The sequence below is a fragment of the Branchiostoma belcheri genome, unplaced genomic scaffold, assembly GCF_001625305.1.
Source record: "Branchiostoma belcheri isolate BF01 breed outbred unplaced genomic scaffold, Haploidv18h27 scaffold116, whole genome shotgun sequence".
Classification (NCBI taxonomy): Eukaryota; Metazoa; Chordata; class Leptocardii; order Amphioxiformes; family Branchiostomatidae; genus Branchiostoma; species Branchiostoma belcheri.
Genome location: NW_017802558.1, coordinates 288603 through 301260, shown reverse-complemented (window position 1 = coordinate 301260; position 12658 = coordinate 288603). Strand labels below are relative to the sequence as shown.

At 43.2% G+C, this 12658-nt stretch overlaps 2 protein-coding genes across 2 annotated transcripts in view; one reads left to right on the top strand and one right to left on the bottom strand.

Moving 5' to 3' along the window:
* Positions 1–2560, bottom strand: part of LOC109462407 (snurportin-1-like) — a 13262-nt gene extending 10702 nt beyond the window's left edge. The window contains exons 1-3 of the mRNA XM_019758949.1: positions 2392–2560; positions 1943–2130; positions 103–232 (exon numbers count right to left, since the gene is read on the bottom strand). Coding sequence (XP_019614508.1) covers positions 103–232; positions 1943–2100 — 288 coding nt within the window. The 5' untranslated portion in view covers positions 2101–2130; positions 2392–2560. The remainder of the gene's footprint in view (positions 1–102; positions 233–1942; positions 2131–2391) is intronic.
* A 109-nt stretch (positions 2561–2669) lies between these two features.
* On the top strand, positions 2670–7031 carry LOC109462406 (sorting nexin-33-like). Its single transcript, XM_019758948.1, is given in 3 exon segments — positions 2670–3070; positions 3884–4837; positions 4839–7031. Coding segments are annotated over 3 exon segments (1776 nt in total). The 5' UTR covers positions 2670–3052; the 3' UTR covers positions 5643–7031.
* The last annotated feature ends 5627 nt before the right edge of the window (positions 7032–12658 follow it).

Genomic DNA, 12658 nt, shown 5'->3' with positions numbered 1-12658 from the left:
TGAAACCTGAAGCACAACTATTCGTTCCTAGGCCTTACTAGTTTATCAGATCACCAATACAAATAGAGATTCCTAACTTTTATTTTAACCCTGAGAGCCTACCTGGTTTGCATACAGGTTGGGTCTCTTTCGTGTGTAATCCATCTCTTCCTCTTCCTCCTCCTCTGTGCTCCAGTTCTCCCAGTCATCCTCGGCTAGTCGCCGCGCTAAGTTTGCCAAGTCTTGACGCTGTCTACATGTTGAGTAGAAACATGAGCCATATTGTCAAATTGAACGATGGGTCCCTAAATTAGAACACAAGTCCATCATGCATGTATAGCCAAGTCTGTCCTGTGTTGCAATGTGCATCATGTAGGAACAATTTCTGTCCATAAATGCAACCTATCTCTGTCATATTTTTAAAGATCTCCTTGAGATACTAGTATTGTGTGAACAAAGAGGTTTGGACCAAACCTACATGTACACTCTTCTGATGTTAAGGGGCATAGAATCATGAAAATAATTCTTCCACTAAGTTCCAGTTCTTGATCTCTGACGCTGCTTAATCCAATTACAATCCAATTTAGGTTTACTTTAGGTCCAAACGCCTTGTTCATTGAATAGTACCTATCACATTTGACTATTTTTTGGAATGGTGCATTTCAGTGTTATTGGTGTCATATTGTCTTTAAAGTGATATTATGTAGGATTTTCGCGCCAAAACTGAAATTACAAATAATTGAAATTTTCTCATCCAGATTGTCATTTTCGATAACTTTCAACGTATTAGCGTCGCTATTTCGCATTTTCGGCAACTCAGCGCAGCGCGAGAATAAGGTGCGCAAGGCCATACGTATTTATTTGTGCCCCCAAAAATAGAATGTAAACAAACAACGGTTTTCGTTCGGAAATCTTTGGCAACTTCCGGCGTGTGTCTGGGTTCCATGGTTCGAACGCTTTCGAACGCTGGAGTTCGAAGCCGACTGACTTCAAATTTGCCAATTTTTGAAGGGTCAGTACCTAATCTTAAAATCCTCTCTTTGTATATACTTGAAAGTTATCATGTCACTTATCATATTGCATGTGGTAACCACATTCATACAGTTTCTCATACCAAGGAACGAAGTTTATGACATTACGCTGAATGTATCAAAATGTTGCGGAAACTCAGAATGGTGTGTGCCGGTAGCTACAACTGGGCTAAAATTTCGTCACCGCGATGTGTGCACCGTCGCGGCTTTCTTTGGGGCAAACCCGTTTGTCCTAAAACTAACCAGGGGACTTTGGTATCGATGTAAAGGTGAAGATGTGGGCTATCACACTGTGGTATTAGCTAATGGGATCCAGTTGGCCAGTAAAAAAAGAAAAGCACAGATAAACTGACCAAAAATGCTAATGTTTGGAAGGCCATAACGATCGCTGTCATTTTGTAATGCACGAAATATCTACATTGTTGTACTAGGCAAATCCTGTAGATATGAAAAAGTATAAAGGTTACGTATGTCTAAGGTGTTTTTGTTGCACTATTGACAGTTGTCAAATCGTGACCCGGCAAATGCCGTATTTTAGAGAATAACGTGTTCTGCGGTGACCTGCGGTTCGGCTGGATTCGGGAATGCTCGGACGCGGTCGGATGTAAACAAACATGGCCCCGATCAGTGCTAGCGCCGAGAAGTGCGCAGTTTTCCAACACGTTTTTGCGGCGTAACGACGTTGATCTTTTGATCCCTAAATGTCATTAAGAACCCAGGTAGGCTTACAGAGCAAGAAAATGTTTAAAATATAAAGATGTTTGAAATAGTCAAAATTCTACATAATATAACATTAGCTTTAATGCTTGTGTCAATAGGATAAAATATCTGCGGGAAACACATACATTTGTAATTGGACTGGTGGTCGTTTCGTACAAGTGGTCACTTGTGCGGGTTTAAACATAATTCTGTCATCTGAGATTCAGACTCACTTCTTCTGTCGATCCAGCATCTGTCTCCTCCTCTCCGACTGGGCCAGGTCATGTGACTTGGCCTTGTACTGCGCCAGGCGGGGGTGCGGGGCTGCCGGGTTGTTCGGGACGTTCGACACGGAAAAGGAACTGGCCAGAGCGGACGTCAACTCCTCCATGGCGATGGGGGATGTGATGTGGTGTTGTGACTGACAAAATATGGTGAAGGGAAACACTGTCAAATCACCACCAGTTGATAGCACATACAATCATTTTTTTTCACCAAATGCACAAAGATGAGGTAAAGCAGTAAAGATTCAAGTAAAACCTTATGTTGTTCTGGTGTGAAACCTATGTCGATGTTGCATGTTGCTTCGTTGCTACTTTCTTTATCCCCTGACGTCATATGAGCATCACGTCGAGCACTCAGGGGAGATTTTGGCGAAGAGAAATGCTTCCTACAAACTCACCGTAAAGATATCCGGAAATGTCCGTCCAAGGCTTTTTTTGTTCGAAGATCTGCACCCAACAACGTCCCGAATATTTCATACAGGCTGAAAAATTGTGTTTCGCGGATTTTTTTTCACCACCGGGCCGCCATTTTGTTTGAATCCATACTACCGAATGATCGGCACATCTAGGCGCTGATTGGTTTCTAATTGTGAGGCAGGGATTCTTCTCTCTGGTTGGCCAGATTGTCACACCATGTGGAAGTTTCCCGTATGTTTAGAGTTAAACCAATCACAAGCTTAGCTCAGTAGCGCTAGATTTCCTTGCTGCATTGGGGGAGTTGTTAGGGGGTTTGGCGATCACAATAGACATAGTTTTTCTCATTCTTTCGAAGAGTATAGGTGTTTGCTAAAGTACTACACCAAAATTGTGCACATGGCTATGGATTGTGGTTCAGAACTTATCTGCTATTTTTTCGAAGTACGCAGAATCTTTCCCTTAGCGGCGTTACTAAGTACCCCTCATTAACCTCCATGCTGACCTAAGCCGACAAAAATGGAGGCAGAAGCGAGAATCGGATGAATCACAAAATCACCGGAATTTCGGCGTTATCTTCCACGGAAGGAACGGCCATTTGATCACGACGTTTCCAAGACTATACGAGGATCTTTGAAGAACAAGATGGGGACTGAGATCCAGGTAGAAATGCCGTAACTACTATGCCAGTTGCGTAGTTTTCTAAATCTTGCATAGTAAAATAATGGTAACGTGTGAGCAACTCATGATGGGATGGGAGGGCGCAGTGGACAGAAGGGTTAGGCTTGTCGTCCTTCCTAGTTCTTATAACATTGTTGGTGTGATTTCTAACGATCCAAATCCTGACTGAATCTCAGTCAATTGTTTATACCTCAAAAAGTACGAATTGAAACTGATATGCATCATGGTTACACCCATGATACTCATCAAATAGTTGACATCCTAGACTAAAAGTTGACAAGAGAAAATTATGGACATCTTTCATAACAATAATTGGAAATGTGCCAGCTCTGTGCGTGATACACCTACACAAATGCAAACTACAAGTTGAACATGCAGTATCTCGGTCCATTTGTATTCGTGGCATCAGAATTCAGAAATTGGTAATCATAGCTGGTGCCTGAAAGTGGATAATAATATCCCTTGGTCACTGGACTTGAAAAACATAGGTGTTGATGGAACTGAAATTCCAACCCAGTTAGGTGGTACCAGTTACCTGTTGCCAGGTGCACTGGCACTCATTGATTGAGTCATTTTACTGTGACTTTACTAAACTCTGCTTTAGTCATGTTGTTTGTACAGTGTACCTGTCCCTTCTTTGACTACAGAAGTTCATCATCATCATCTTTTGTACTGCTGATTCCGCAACATAGCAGATTATGATATTGATAGTTTTTCTAGGAAACCTTAGATGTAATAAGTATTGATTGTATTTACCAATGATATGTACATGTATATTTCTGTGCTGATTCGTAGGTCCGAGCGATGTACGACTTTGACGGGGTCGCCGACAACGGCGAGCTTTCCATCCGCGCGAACGAGATCCTGACAGTGACCAGACAGGACGTCGGAGACGGCTGGTGGGAAGGTCGCAACGTGCAGGGCGAGGTCGGGTTTTTCCCGGAGGCGTACGTAGAAACGCTTCCCAGCGTTCCACAGCCCCCGGCGATCCCCGCGAGAAATCAGAACACTTACAGCTCCGGCGGCCAGGCCAGCAGCTGGGACAGCTCTTCGTACAACCAACAGCAATATCAGAAGACGGCGTACAGTTCATCGTACAGCTATGGGCAGACAGCCACGGATGGCGGGGGAGGAGAGCAGGGTTACAACTTCTCCAACTCACAGGACGATGACGGTTGGGACGAGGACTGGGACGACGACACGAGCAGCAACTACAGCGACAGGAGAGCGTCTCAGCAGGACCCGGATGAACTGGCCGGCGAGGGCGTGTTCGGATTGTCCGCACCCAACCGGCAGCAGCCAAGGAAACCGTCGTCTCACTCCCAGTCGAGTGCCGGAGACGCGAAAGGCTCGGGGACGATCCGTAAGAGTCTGAACAGATTCACGGTGTTTGTGAAGTCAGGAGGAGAAAACTACATGCTGGGATCTGCCAAGGCAACTGTAGACCCCAGGGACAGAATGGAAGTCGTGGAGACTTCAGACGGGATACAGTGGGGGAAAAGTCCAGAGGTCTTCAGTGTAGAGATCAAAAACCCCACCAAGGCAAGCAAGCTGAAAGGCATGAAGAGTTTCATCGCCTACGAGGTTACGCCTACCCACACTAACAGGAGTGTCACTCGCAGGTACAAGCACTTTGATTGGCTGTACAATCGCTTGGTTGAAAAGTTCTCGGTGATTTCCATCCCGCCCCTCCCCGACAAGCAGGTGACGGGCCGGTACGAGGAGGAGTTTATCCAGCACCGCATGGCCCCAGCTGCAGTTGTGGATGAACCGGATGACGCGGCACTCCATCGTGTCGCGGGCAGACGTCTTTCAGCACTTTCTCAGCTGCGGCGACGACAAGAACACGTGGAAGGCGGGGAAACGCCGGGCGGAGAGGGACAACCTCATCGGCGGGAGCTTCTTCCTGGCCATCGAGACGCCGTCCACTCCACTGGACATGCAGGACGTGGAGCAGCAGCTGGACAACTTTGGCAAGTTTATCAAGAGTATGGACGACAGTGTGAAAACGGTGTACAACACGGCCCACGACAGCTCCAAGAAGCATGTCGGGCCGTACAAGCGCGAATTCCAGAAAGTTGGAGCTGCCTTCAATGCGCTGAGCACGTCCTTCGAACTCGACAACACGGCGAAATCGCGACCGTTAACAGAAGCAATAGCGTTTACAGGAAGGGCGTACGATGAAATCGGCCTTCTCTTCTCCGAGCAGCCAAAGAATGATTTGCATCCCTTCATGGATGCCTTGCACGAGTACAGGGGTATAATACCCACGTTCCCGGACATACTACAAGTCCACAAAGGAGCCATGGGGAAGTTCAGAGAATGCCAGAAGTTGCAGGAGGAGGGGAAAATGGAGGCGTCGGAGGTGGAGGGAGTGCAGCAGCGGCTGGAGACCATCTCGTACGCCACCCTCGCCGAAATGAACCACTTCCACAAGGAGCGCATCAGCGACATCAAAGTCATGATGCAAAATTACCTCCAGCAGCAAATAGCCTTCTACCAACAGGTCACCTCCAAGTTACAAGAGGCACTGATTCAGTACGACAATGTCTAACCCAGATGTACTGTGCACCGTGTGTTGTTTGTACAATGCTTGGAGAATGTTGACGCAAGATAGCAGCCACAAACATCATTGCTGATAATCTACAGCACTTTGGTTTTTACTCAAATACAGAAGGAGATACTAGTATGTAGCATGTCCCGATTTTAAAGCTTACTACATAAATAGTACATGTAAATAGATGCATTGTGTTTTTATTTGTCCTTTTTTGTGTCCATCGCATCGAGAGGAATTTTGTTGTTTTACGGAGCTGTCAGGTAGTTCACACTATTATGAATATATGTAACGTCTGGCATTTTTGACATATCAAGAGAATTTATGTTTGTATGTTAAGCTTATCAGCCAGTGTTGTGCCAACAAATGTACAGGTAAGGCTTCCAATAGAAATTGTAATGTTAAAACATTTATCTTGCAGAAAAGATGTTGATCTATATATCCTCAGTCTGCCTTGATTGAAAAATGCCCTAAGCACAGGAAACAAGAATAATAGGAGTTTGATTGAAGAGTTAGAAGCATAATTAGAAGTTGGACAGGGTTTGATAAAAGGTTGCTAGTCAAACTCAACCCAGAAAGGCATTACTAATGTATTTTATTTTTATGTTGGTTCATAAATACCTGATACCAGAAAAGTGATGCCCGTTACTGGGAAAATCCCTGTTATGAAAGTCAACTGGTTAAGTTTGGAGCTGTCCTGTTACAATTTATCATGTTGATAAACTTTACTGCAGGTTGTAATTTATGTTTGGTTGAACTTGAGGTACTAGCTTTAATTTTGGCTTCTTACAGCTATGAATCAACAACTTATATGTAATGATTAATTAGTTTTTAGATCAGTGGAGGTGTATGCATAACCGCTTACATGTACATAATATACTATAGATAGTATTAACTAAAAGGATGTAAGTTTTATCTGTAAAGGAGTTAACAATATGAGGTGATAGTAGAAGCCTAGATTTATCTAAAATGTAACTGCCTTTGTTTTCTACATGTACACGTATTTTCCTCCAGTGAGATGATGTAGAACCAGAAGCATCCCAGATTTTATTGCAAGAAGTGTTGTGTCACACTTCTGTGTCCTAAGGAAGAAAATTGGTTTGCAACAGAGCAAGGAAGCCCTAAAGAATTAAGTGCAACTCTTACAGTAATGTGCAGATATGTAGGGAAAGTCCTGTAGATAACTGAAGTGTATGAAGCGCAAGTGTTCTGAGACTTCTTGACTATGTTTTTTGCCTGGGTATTAAACTTAACTGAGATCTCATTGCTCACCAGAAATTCACACATGCCAAACACAAAACTACCTTTCAACCAAAGAACTTAAAAAAAAACAATGTGTCTCGTCCACTAATTGATGCAGAATCACTGGTCAGGTCAGTTCTGGTGATTCAGTGAAGAGAAAAACTAGGTGTCTTGGTTGCTTTTGACAGCAACCTCTATATAGCCAGGGTGCCAGACTGTTTCCAGGGCCTACACAGGCCAGTTCCTCGGCTCCAGGGCCAACATACCCCATGGCAATTATACCACATCCCCCCTCAGTTAGTCGCAGACTAACTCTGGTCCTAGCGTGTTATGGGTCTGGCATCTAGGCTACCTGTATGTGTTTACAGCATTGATGTGATCCAGCTTGTGAGACACAGGCACTTCTTGCTACACTGTGACCTACTGTCGTGACCCACTGTATATCACTGAAGGGTGAAGTCATGTGTACTTTAGACGTAACAATCCAGGGAACACTCTATGAGTCAAGCCACATCCATTGGTCTTGTTTTAAGATGCCTCATCTCTGCAAACAAGCATCCTAGTTAGTCTCCACCAGACTCCTTTGCAGGCTGAAGAAATGGTAGAAATCGGCAGTGCAGGTAAATTGGACCTTCTATTGCTGTCCCTTGGCCAATTATATCCCCTTTTAGGCTGATTTCTACAATTTATTTAGCCTGCAAGGGAGTCTGGTGGAGACTACATCCTAATGGTGAACCATCTGATCTTCCTTTTCTAAAGGTTGTTGCAAGTCAGGAAGTGAAAGAAACTAGTTACAGCTATATGTAAGAGTTTGTCATGATGTGCAGTTTGACATGATGTGACATTCAGGAGCAATGATTAGGGATAACCATAACATATATAAACTGTGAATCAACCCCCTTCCTGATCACTGAGAGTGTGACAGTTTTGTGTTGTTTTGACATTTTGGTTTGTGTGACATTGCAGTTGCCGTTACAGTACATAAATGTTAGATTGAAGTCTGGTTGTTTTCATCATGTTATGTGTTAAATTGGCAGCCAAAGGTACCGATTAATTCTTACGTAGTTATGGATTGTTGTCCACGGTATCAAATGTACCAGGGTATGGGAAAGATCATTGATTGTTTTCCCATGTGAATGCCCTTGTCGCTAATCAGAAGCCTAGCAGAATATGTTAACAGTGATGAAAGGATGCATATTGTATATCAGACTTGTGTGCCCTAAGCATGAAGCTAGTCCTGCAATTTTCTCGATTTTGTTCTCTCAAAACCATGTCATTGCTTCTTCATGCATTTGTATTGGTATAACTTGGTTTGATTGGAGGCATTTTGTGATTTCTTGTTCTCTTTGCACTGCTTGAAAGTCTGGGCTACATTTATGTAACCAATTGCAAATCTAAAAAGTGAAAGAATTGTGAGAACAAGTAGAAAATGTTAACTGATAATTTTGATATACCGGTTATAATCAAGCCAATTTTAATGTTTCTTGTGATTATGTTAGTACGTCTTTACAAACAGATACAGAAAAATATTGCAAGAATAATATTCCGGGTATATATTGTGTATCTGTAAAAGGCTATGACAATATTGTACTTCTTAAATTATAACATACTGCCATGATTTTACTGAAGCCTGTTCTGTTGACTGTATTTCCTAGACATGCTTTTATTTGTGTATTTAACACAAGACTAAACTATTTTTGTATGTAGCCAACATTGCGTGAGCAATTTTATGTTTGTAACTGTGTCAGTAATATATTTTGGTAGTACAGTAGGAAAAACCCTAGAGTGAATAAAAGCTGGAGCTGATATATTGTGTGTTGATGTTTTTATTGACATGTTTCTGTTTTTATTGACATGTTTCTGTTTGTCTGTATGTCATGGTCAAGTCTCACGGATGTTTGATGCCAACTTGGGCCACAGCAAGTAATTTTTGTGAATGACATTAGTGCGTGCATTAATTTTCGCCTACATGGAGGGAAAAAATTTTTTTGCCGTTTGACAGTGGTCAACATGCCGAAAATGGGCAAAGATGTCTGTTGCCATGCCAGAACGTGGATGGCAGATAGATATGAAGAGAGGAGACAAAACAAGGCTCTGATTTATTGTTTTGTCTTTTACTTTTTTCAGTGATGTATTTCATTCCTTTTATATGTGATGTTCCTACTGAATCAAAACCATTTGTACCATGATTGAAAACTTTTATTCTTAGTGGCAAATGGATGTTATAAAAGTTGGCAGTAAACAGCACAAAATAGATATTTCTTGTTTAAAAAGGTTGATGATGTCAAAATTTTAAAAGGTATAGATCTTGTTTTTTTGGCCCGCCTTGTTTTTTTTCCCCCCTATCGCATTAGATTTGGAGTCTGCCGAGGATGTCAACCATTAAGGGGGCACACCCCAGTTTATTTGGGGCCTCTATTCGAAGCTGCACACCCTCAAATCTAGCGACCGTCTCTGGCGTGGAATAATTCGGAAGGAGAATAACTGTATATGGGACGAAAGGGTATCTCTTCAGCTACAAGACAAGCTGAGTTTGGTTTCTTTAACCTTTTTAAGTTTGGTAAAATCAACGGAAAAATCATTATTTTCACTCCAAAATTAATGCCCAAAATTGCGAATTTTCGCGTAGGATAATCCCACAAAAAAAAATTTTCCGGCAGAAATGACTGATGCTGGCAGAAAGACCCAAGCCTTGACTATACCCGAGTAAATTATAAAGAAAATTCTAGTACTGTAATTTTCTAAACAGTCCACGGCGCGAGGGGTTGCAAATCCACCCCTACGAAGCCGCAGAGCGAAAACTAGGTCAAACGGGCGGATTACACTTGGCGCGCAAGGATACCCGGAAGTAAGGTTCGGAGCCAAAAGAAATTTTCACCCCAAAATCACCATTTCTTACACTCTTCAGCCATGTTAATGTTTAATGATACTTCGTGGCAGTCTATAAGAAATGTCACCTCAAACTTGGACCCTCAAAACCCTTTCGTCACTTTTTTACAACGGACTATCGTGGACCCCTGTCGCGGAAGAACTGGGGTGTGCACCGTTAAATTTACTTGCTGTGGCCATAGTGGAAAATGTAAAGCAATGGTAGGCTCCTCCGAAACAAAGAAAAGAAGAAGAGAAGAGAATGTTGAATGAACTTCTTTGATCACCCCAGTTGACAAGAATGTTTTGGCTCTATGTGTTGTCTCTTCGATGTTTTAAATTTCCTTATTTGTGAGAATATTTTTGACTATTTTTGAATATTTTAGCCATGCTCGGTAATGGTTGAGTCCAGGTTGACCTCGGGGTTAAAAGAAAATGGCCGCCGAAAACGTGATGGACGACTCTGTTCTGGACTCAACTGGTGAAGTCGACCCTCCTGCAAGGTTTGACAATCTCCTGATGGTGTTTGATACAAGAGATATCTAGCGTAACATAGTAAGACAGTAAAGTAAAGGATTTAAGCACGAGTAGAGGTGTACTCACACAAATTTGCCACCTCGCCTCGGAACAAAGAAACAAAACAAGGTGTGCAAAACCAACCTCCTTGGCCAAGCCAAAAAAAAAAAAACTTGGCCAAAGATACCATGCTAATACTGGTAATGCTACATGTAGATAATCGCAAGCCATGCAAGATAGTTCTGCTGGATCTGTGATATCGATGTGTGAGTAAGGCCTAAGGAAAGAAATGTGTTTCCTGTTTGAGTCCTGAAAAAAATTTAGAGTCTGTAACGGGTAGGGATTATCTTTTTTTTTAAACCTTGGCGATCTCTAGTGATACGACTTTAATATAACATACATGTAGTAGACTTTGGGGATCTCTAGTGATCTATAGAAGTTGGATCTCTAGATCTAAAGAATTCCAAAGTCTACATCACAGTTTAACAAAGTAAAACTTGCATTAGGCCATGTATATTTTCAATGTCGGAAAACCCGGATTGTACATTGTTTCATCACTTGGGTGTCAGATCATTGAGGTTGAAAAGTTCGATCAGCTCGAAACATTTATTACTCCGTGAAGGAGGTCAGGACCTCCGGACGGAGTGTTGTAATCGGCTGATTTTTCATGTTCGCAGTCAAAACACTGGGTTCTCTTCGTGTAATCGGCACGCAATTTTATACGCCGTCTGCGGGCATGCCCGTGTTGATGCACGAATGTGTATTTTTGCCGTTGCTGCTTTCGCGGTCAATGTAATATCGCAGACGCACCCCTACAATTACGAGGCGAATTGGAACGGTCCAGAAAAACGCGTTGTTTGGAATAGCGGGGGGGAGGTAAAAGTTCATGCAGATACGGGGTGGTTTTTATAAGTGGTTCCAGATGTTTTTGCCCATGGTTAAGAGATGCCAAGTTTTTTGGAAGATGTTCGCAGCCAAAACGCATTCTGCCGTACGTCGCATATCTGTGTAATTTCGCATGTGGTGTTGCATTATGTCCGGGATGATGCACGTCTTTTTATTTTTACCGTAGCTGTTTTGATATTGGAGTAAATGGTTATTTTCGAAACATCCCTACTTTTACAATCCTGTGGAATAGACCGTAGGTTTAGGCAGTTGTCTGGTAGCAGAGGTACTGTAAGCAGATATCCTGGTTATCTGGCCGGCGGTAGTAACACTCGCGGTGCTTACCGCCACTGTTGCTGGAATTTGGCTTGTTCCAGGCGCGCTCCTCCGCAGCGTCCGCTAGCGCGCTATAATTAAATCCACATCTGGGCGCGCGGCGGGGTCCCCAGAGCAACACAGTGCGGAAGCATTAGCGTGTATTTGTGTCCTGGGGCCGAGAACGCATTTTGCGCAAAGCATGCTGGGTAGCAGAGTGAACTGTCCTGGGGACGAGAGTTTGTGGCGCGGGCGGAGAATGCCAAAACTCCCTCCGTGGCTAAGTTCCTTCCGCGACTAACTCCCTTCTGGGCAAATGTAGAGGGATAACGGTACACCCTCATAGCGTCACCAAATGAGGTACTTTGTAAAGGTCCGTTTCATTTGGTATATATTACCATTGTGACAGCATTTTATACCCCAAAATAGGAATCTTGCGTCTTGTTTTAGGTCCCGATAGTAGAAAGAATGCAGTGTACATGTATTCAGATGGCCGCCGTGTAACGTTACGTACTAGCGAGCGCGCACGACAATACCGCCAGAGTAGAGTAGGTTATCCTAACCCTTTAGATAGCGCAAAGAAAACAAAAACGACAGATTTGCATTAAAGAAAGTTTATTTTCCATAGCCTGGGCTAAGCCACGATCTATAACCTATGGCTTCTCCACGGGCGCTGGGGACGAGCGTGGTATTAACCGTTGCCTAATTATAATGTCTGCACAGTAGGTCTGGCGTTGACGCTTGGGATTTTGTTGAAATATATAAAACTTCACGGAGAATTGTCGCCTATGGCTTCTTGTTTGATTTTCCGTTGCAGGGTCCACACAAAAAAGGCTAGGGTTGGCAGTTTTTTCTAGGGTCAGGAAACGCGACATTTTTTTTCTAGGCCTAAAGCATGTCTGAAAATGATTCTCCATTTTGTTTCAACAGTGTTGAAAGAAGCACAACTGACAACAATGTTGTGGCCACACCGCCCCCGGCAGTCCTGCACACACAACCAGAGGTCAGGTACAACTGGACAGACATCACACAGGACTTCCTCACGTCATGTGAAGGTGAGGAGTATATTAAAACTTGTGACTGTTTTTTGCCAAATTTTACTACATCATGTGTAAGGAAGTGACCTCTGACTTCCCTCCCTTATTACGACCTGGCATGACCCCGATTACGAGTAATGGATCACGATTATG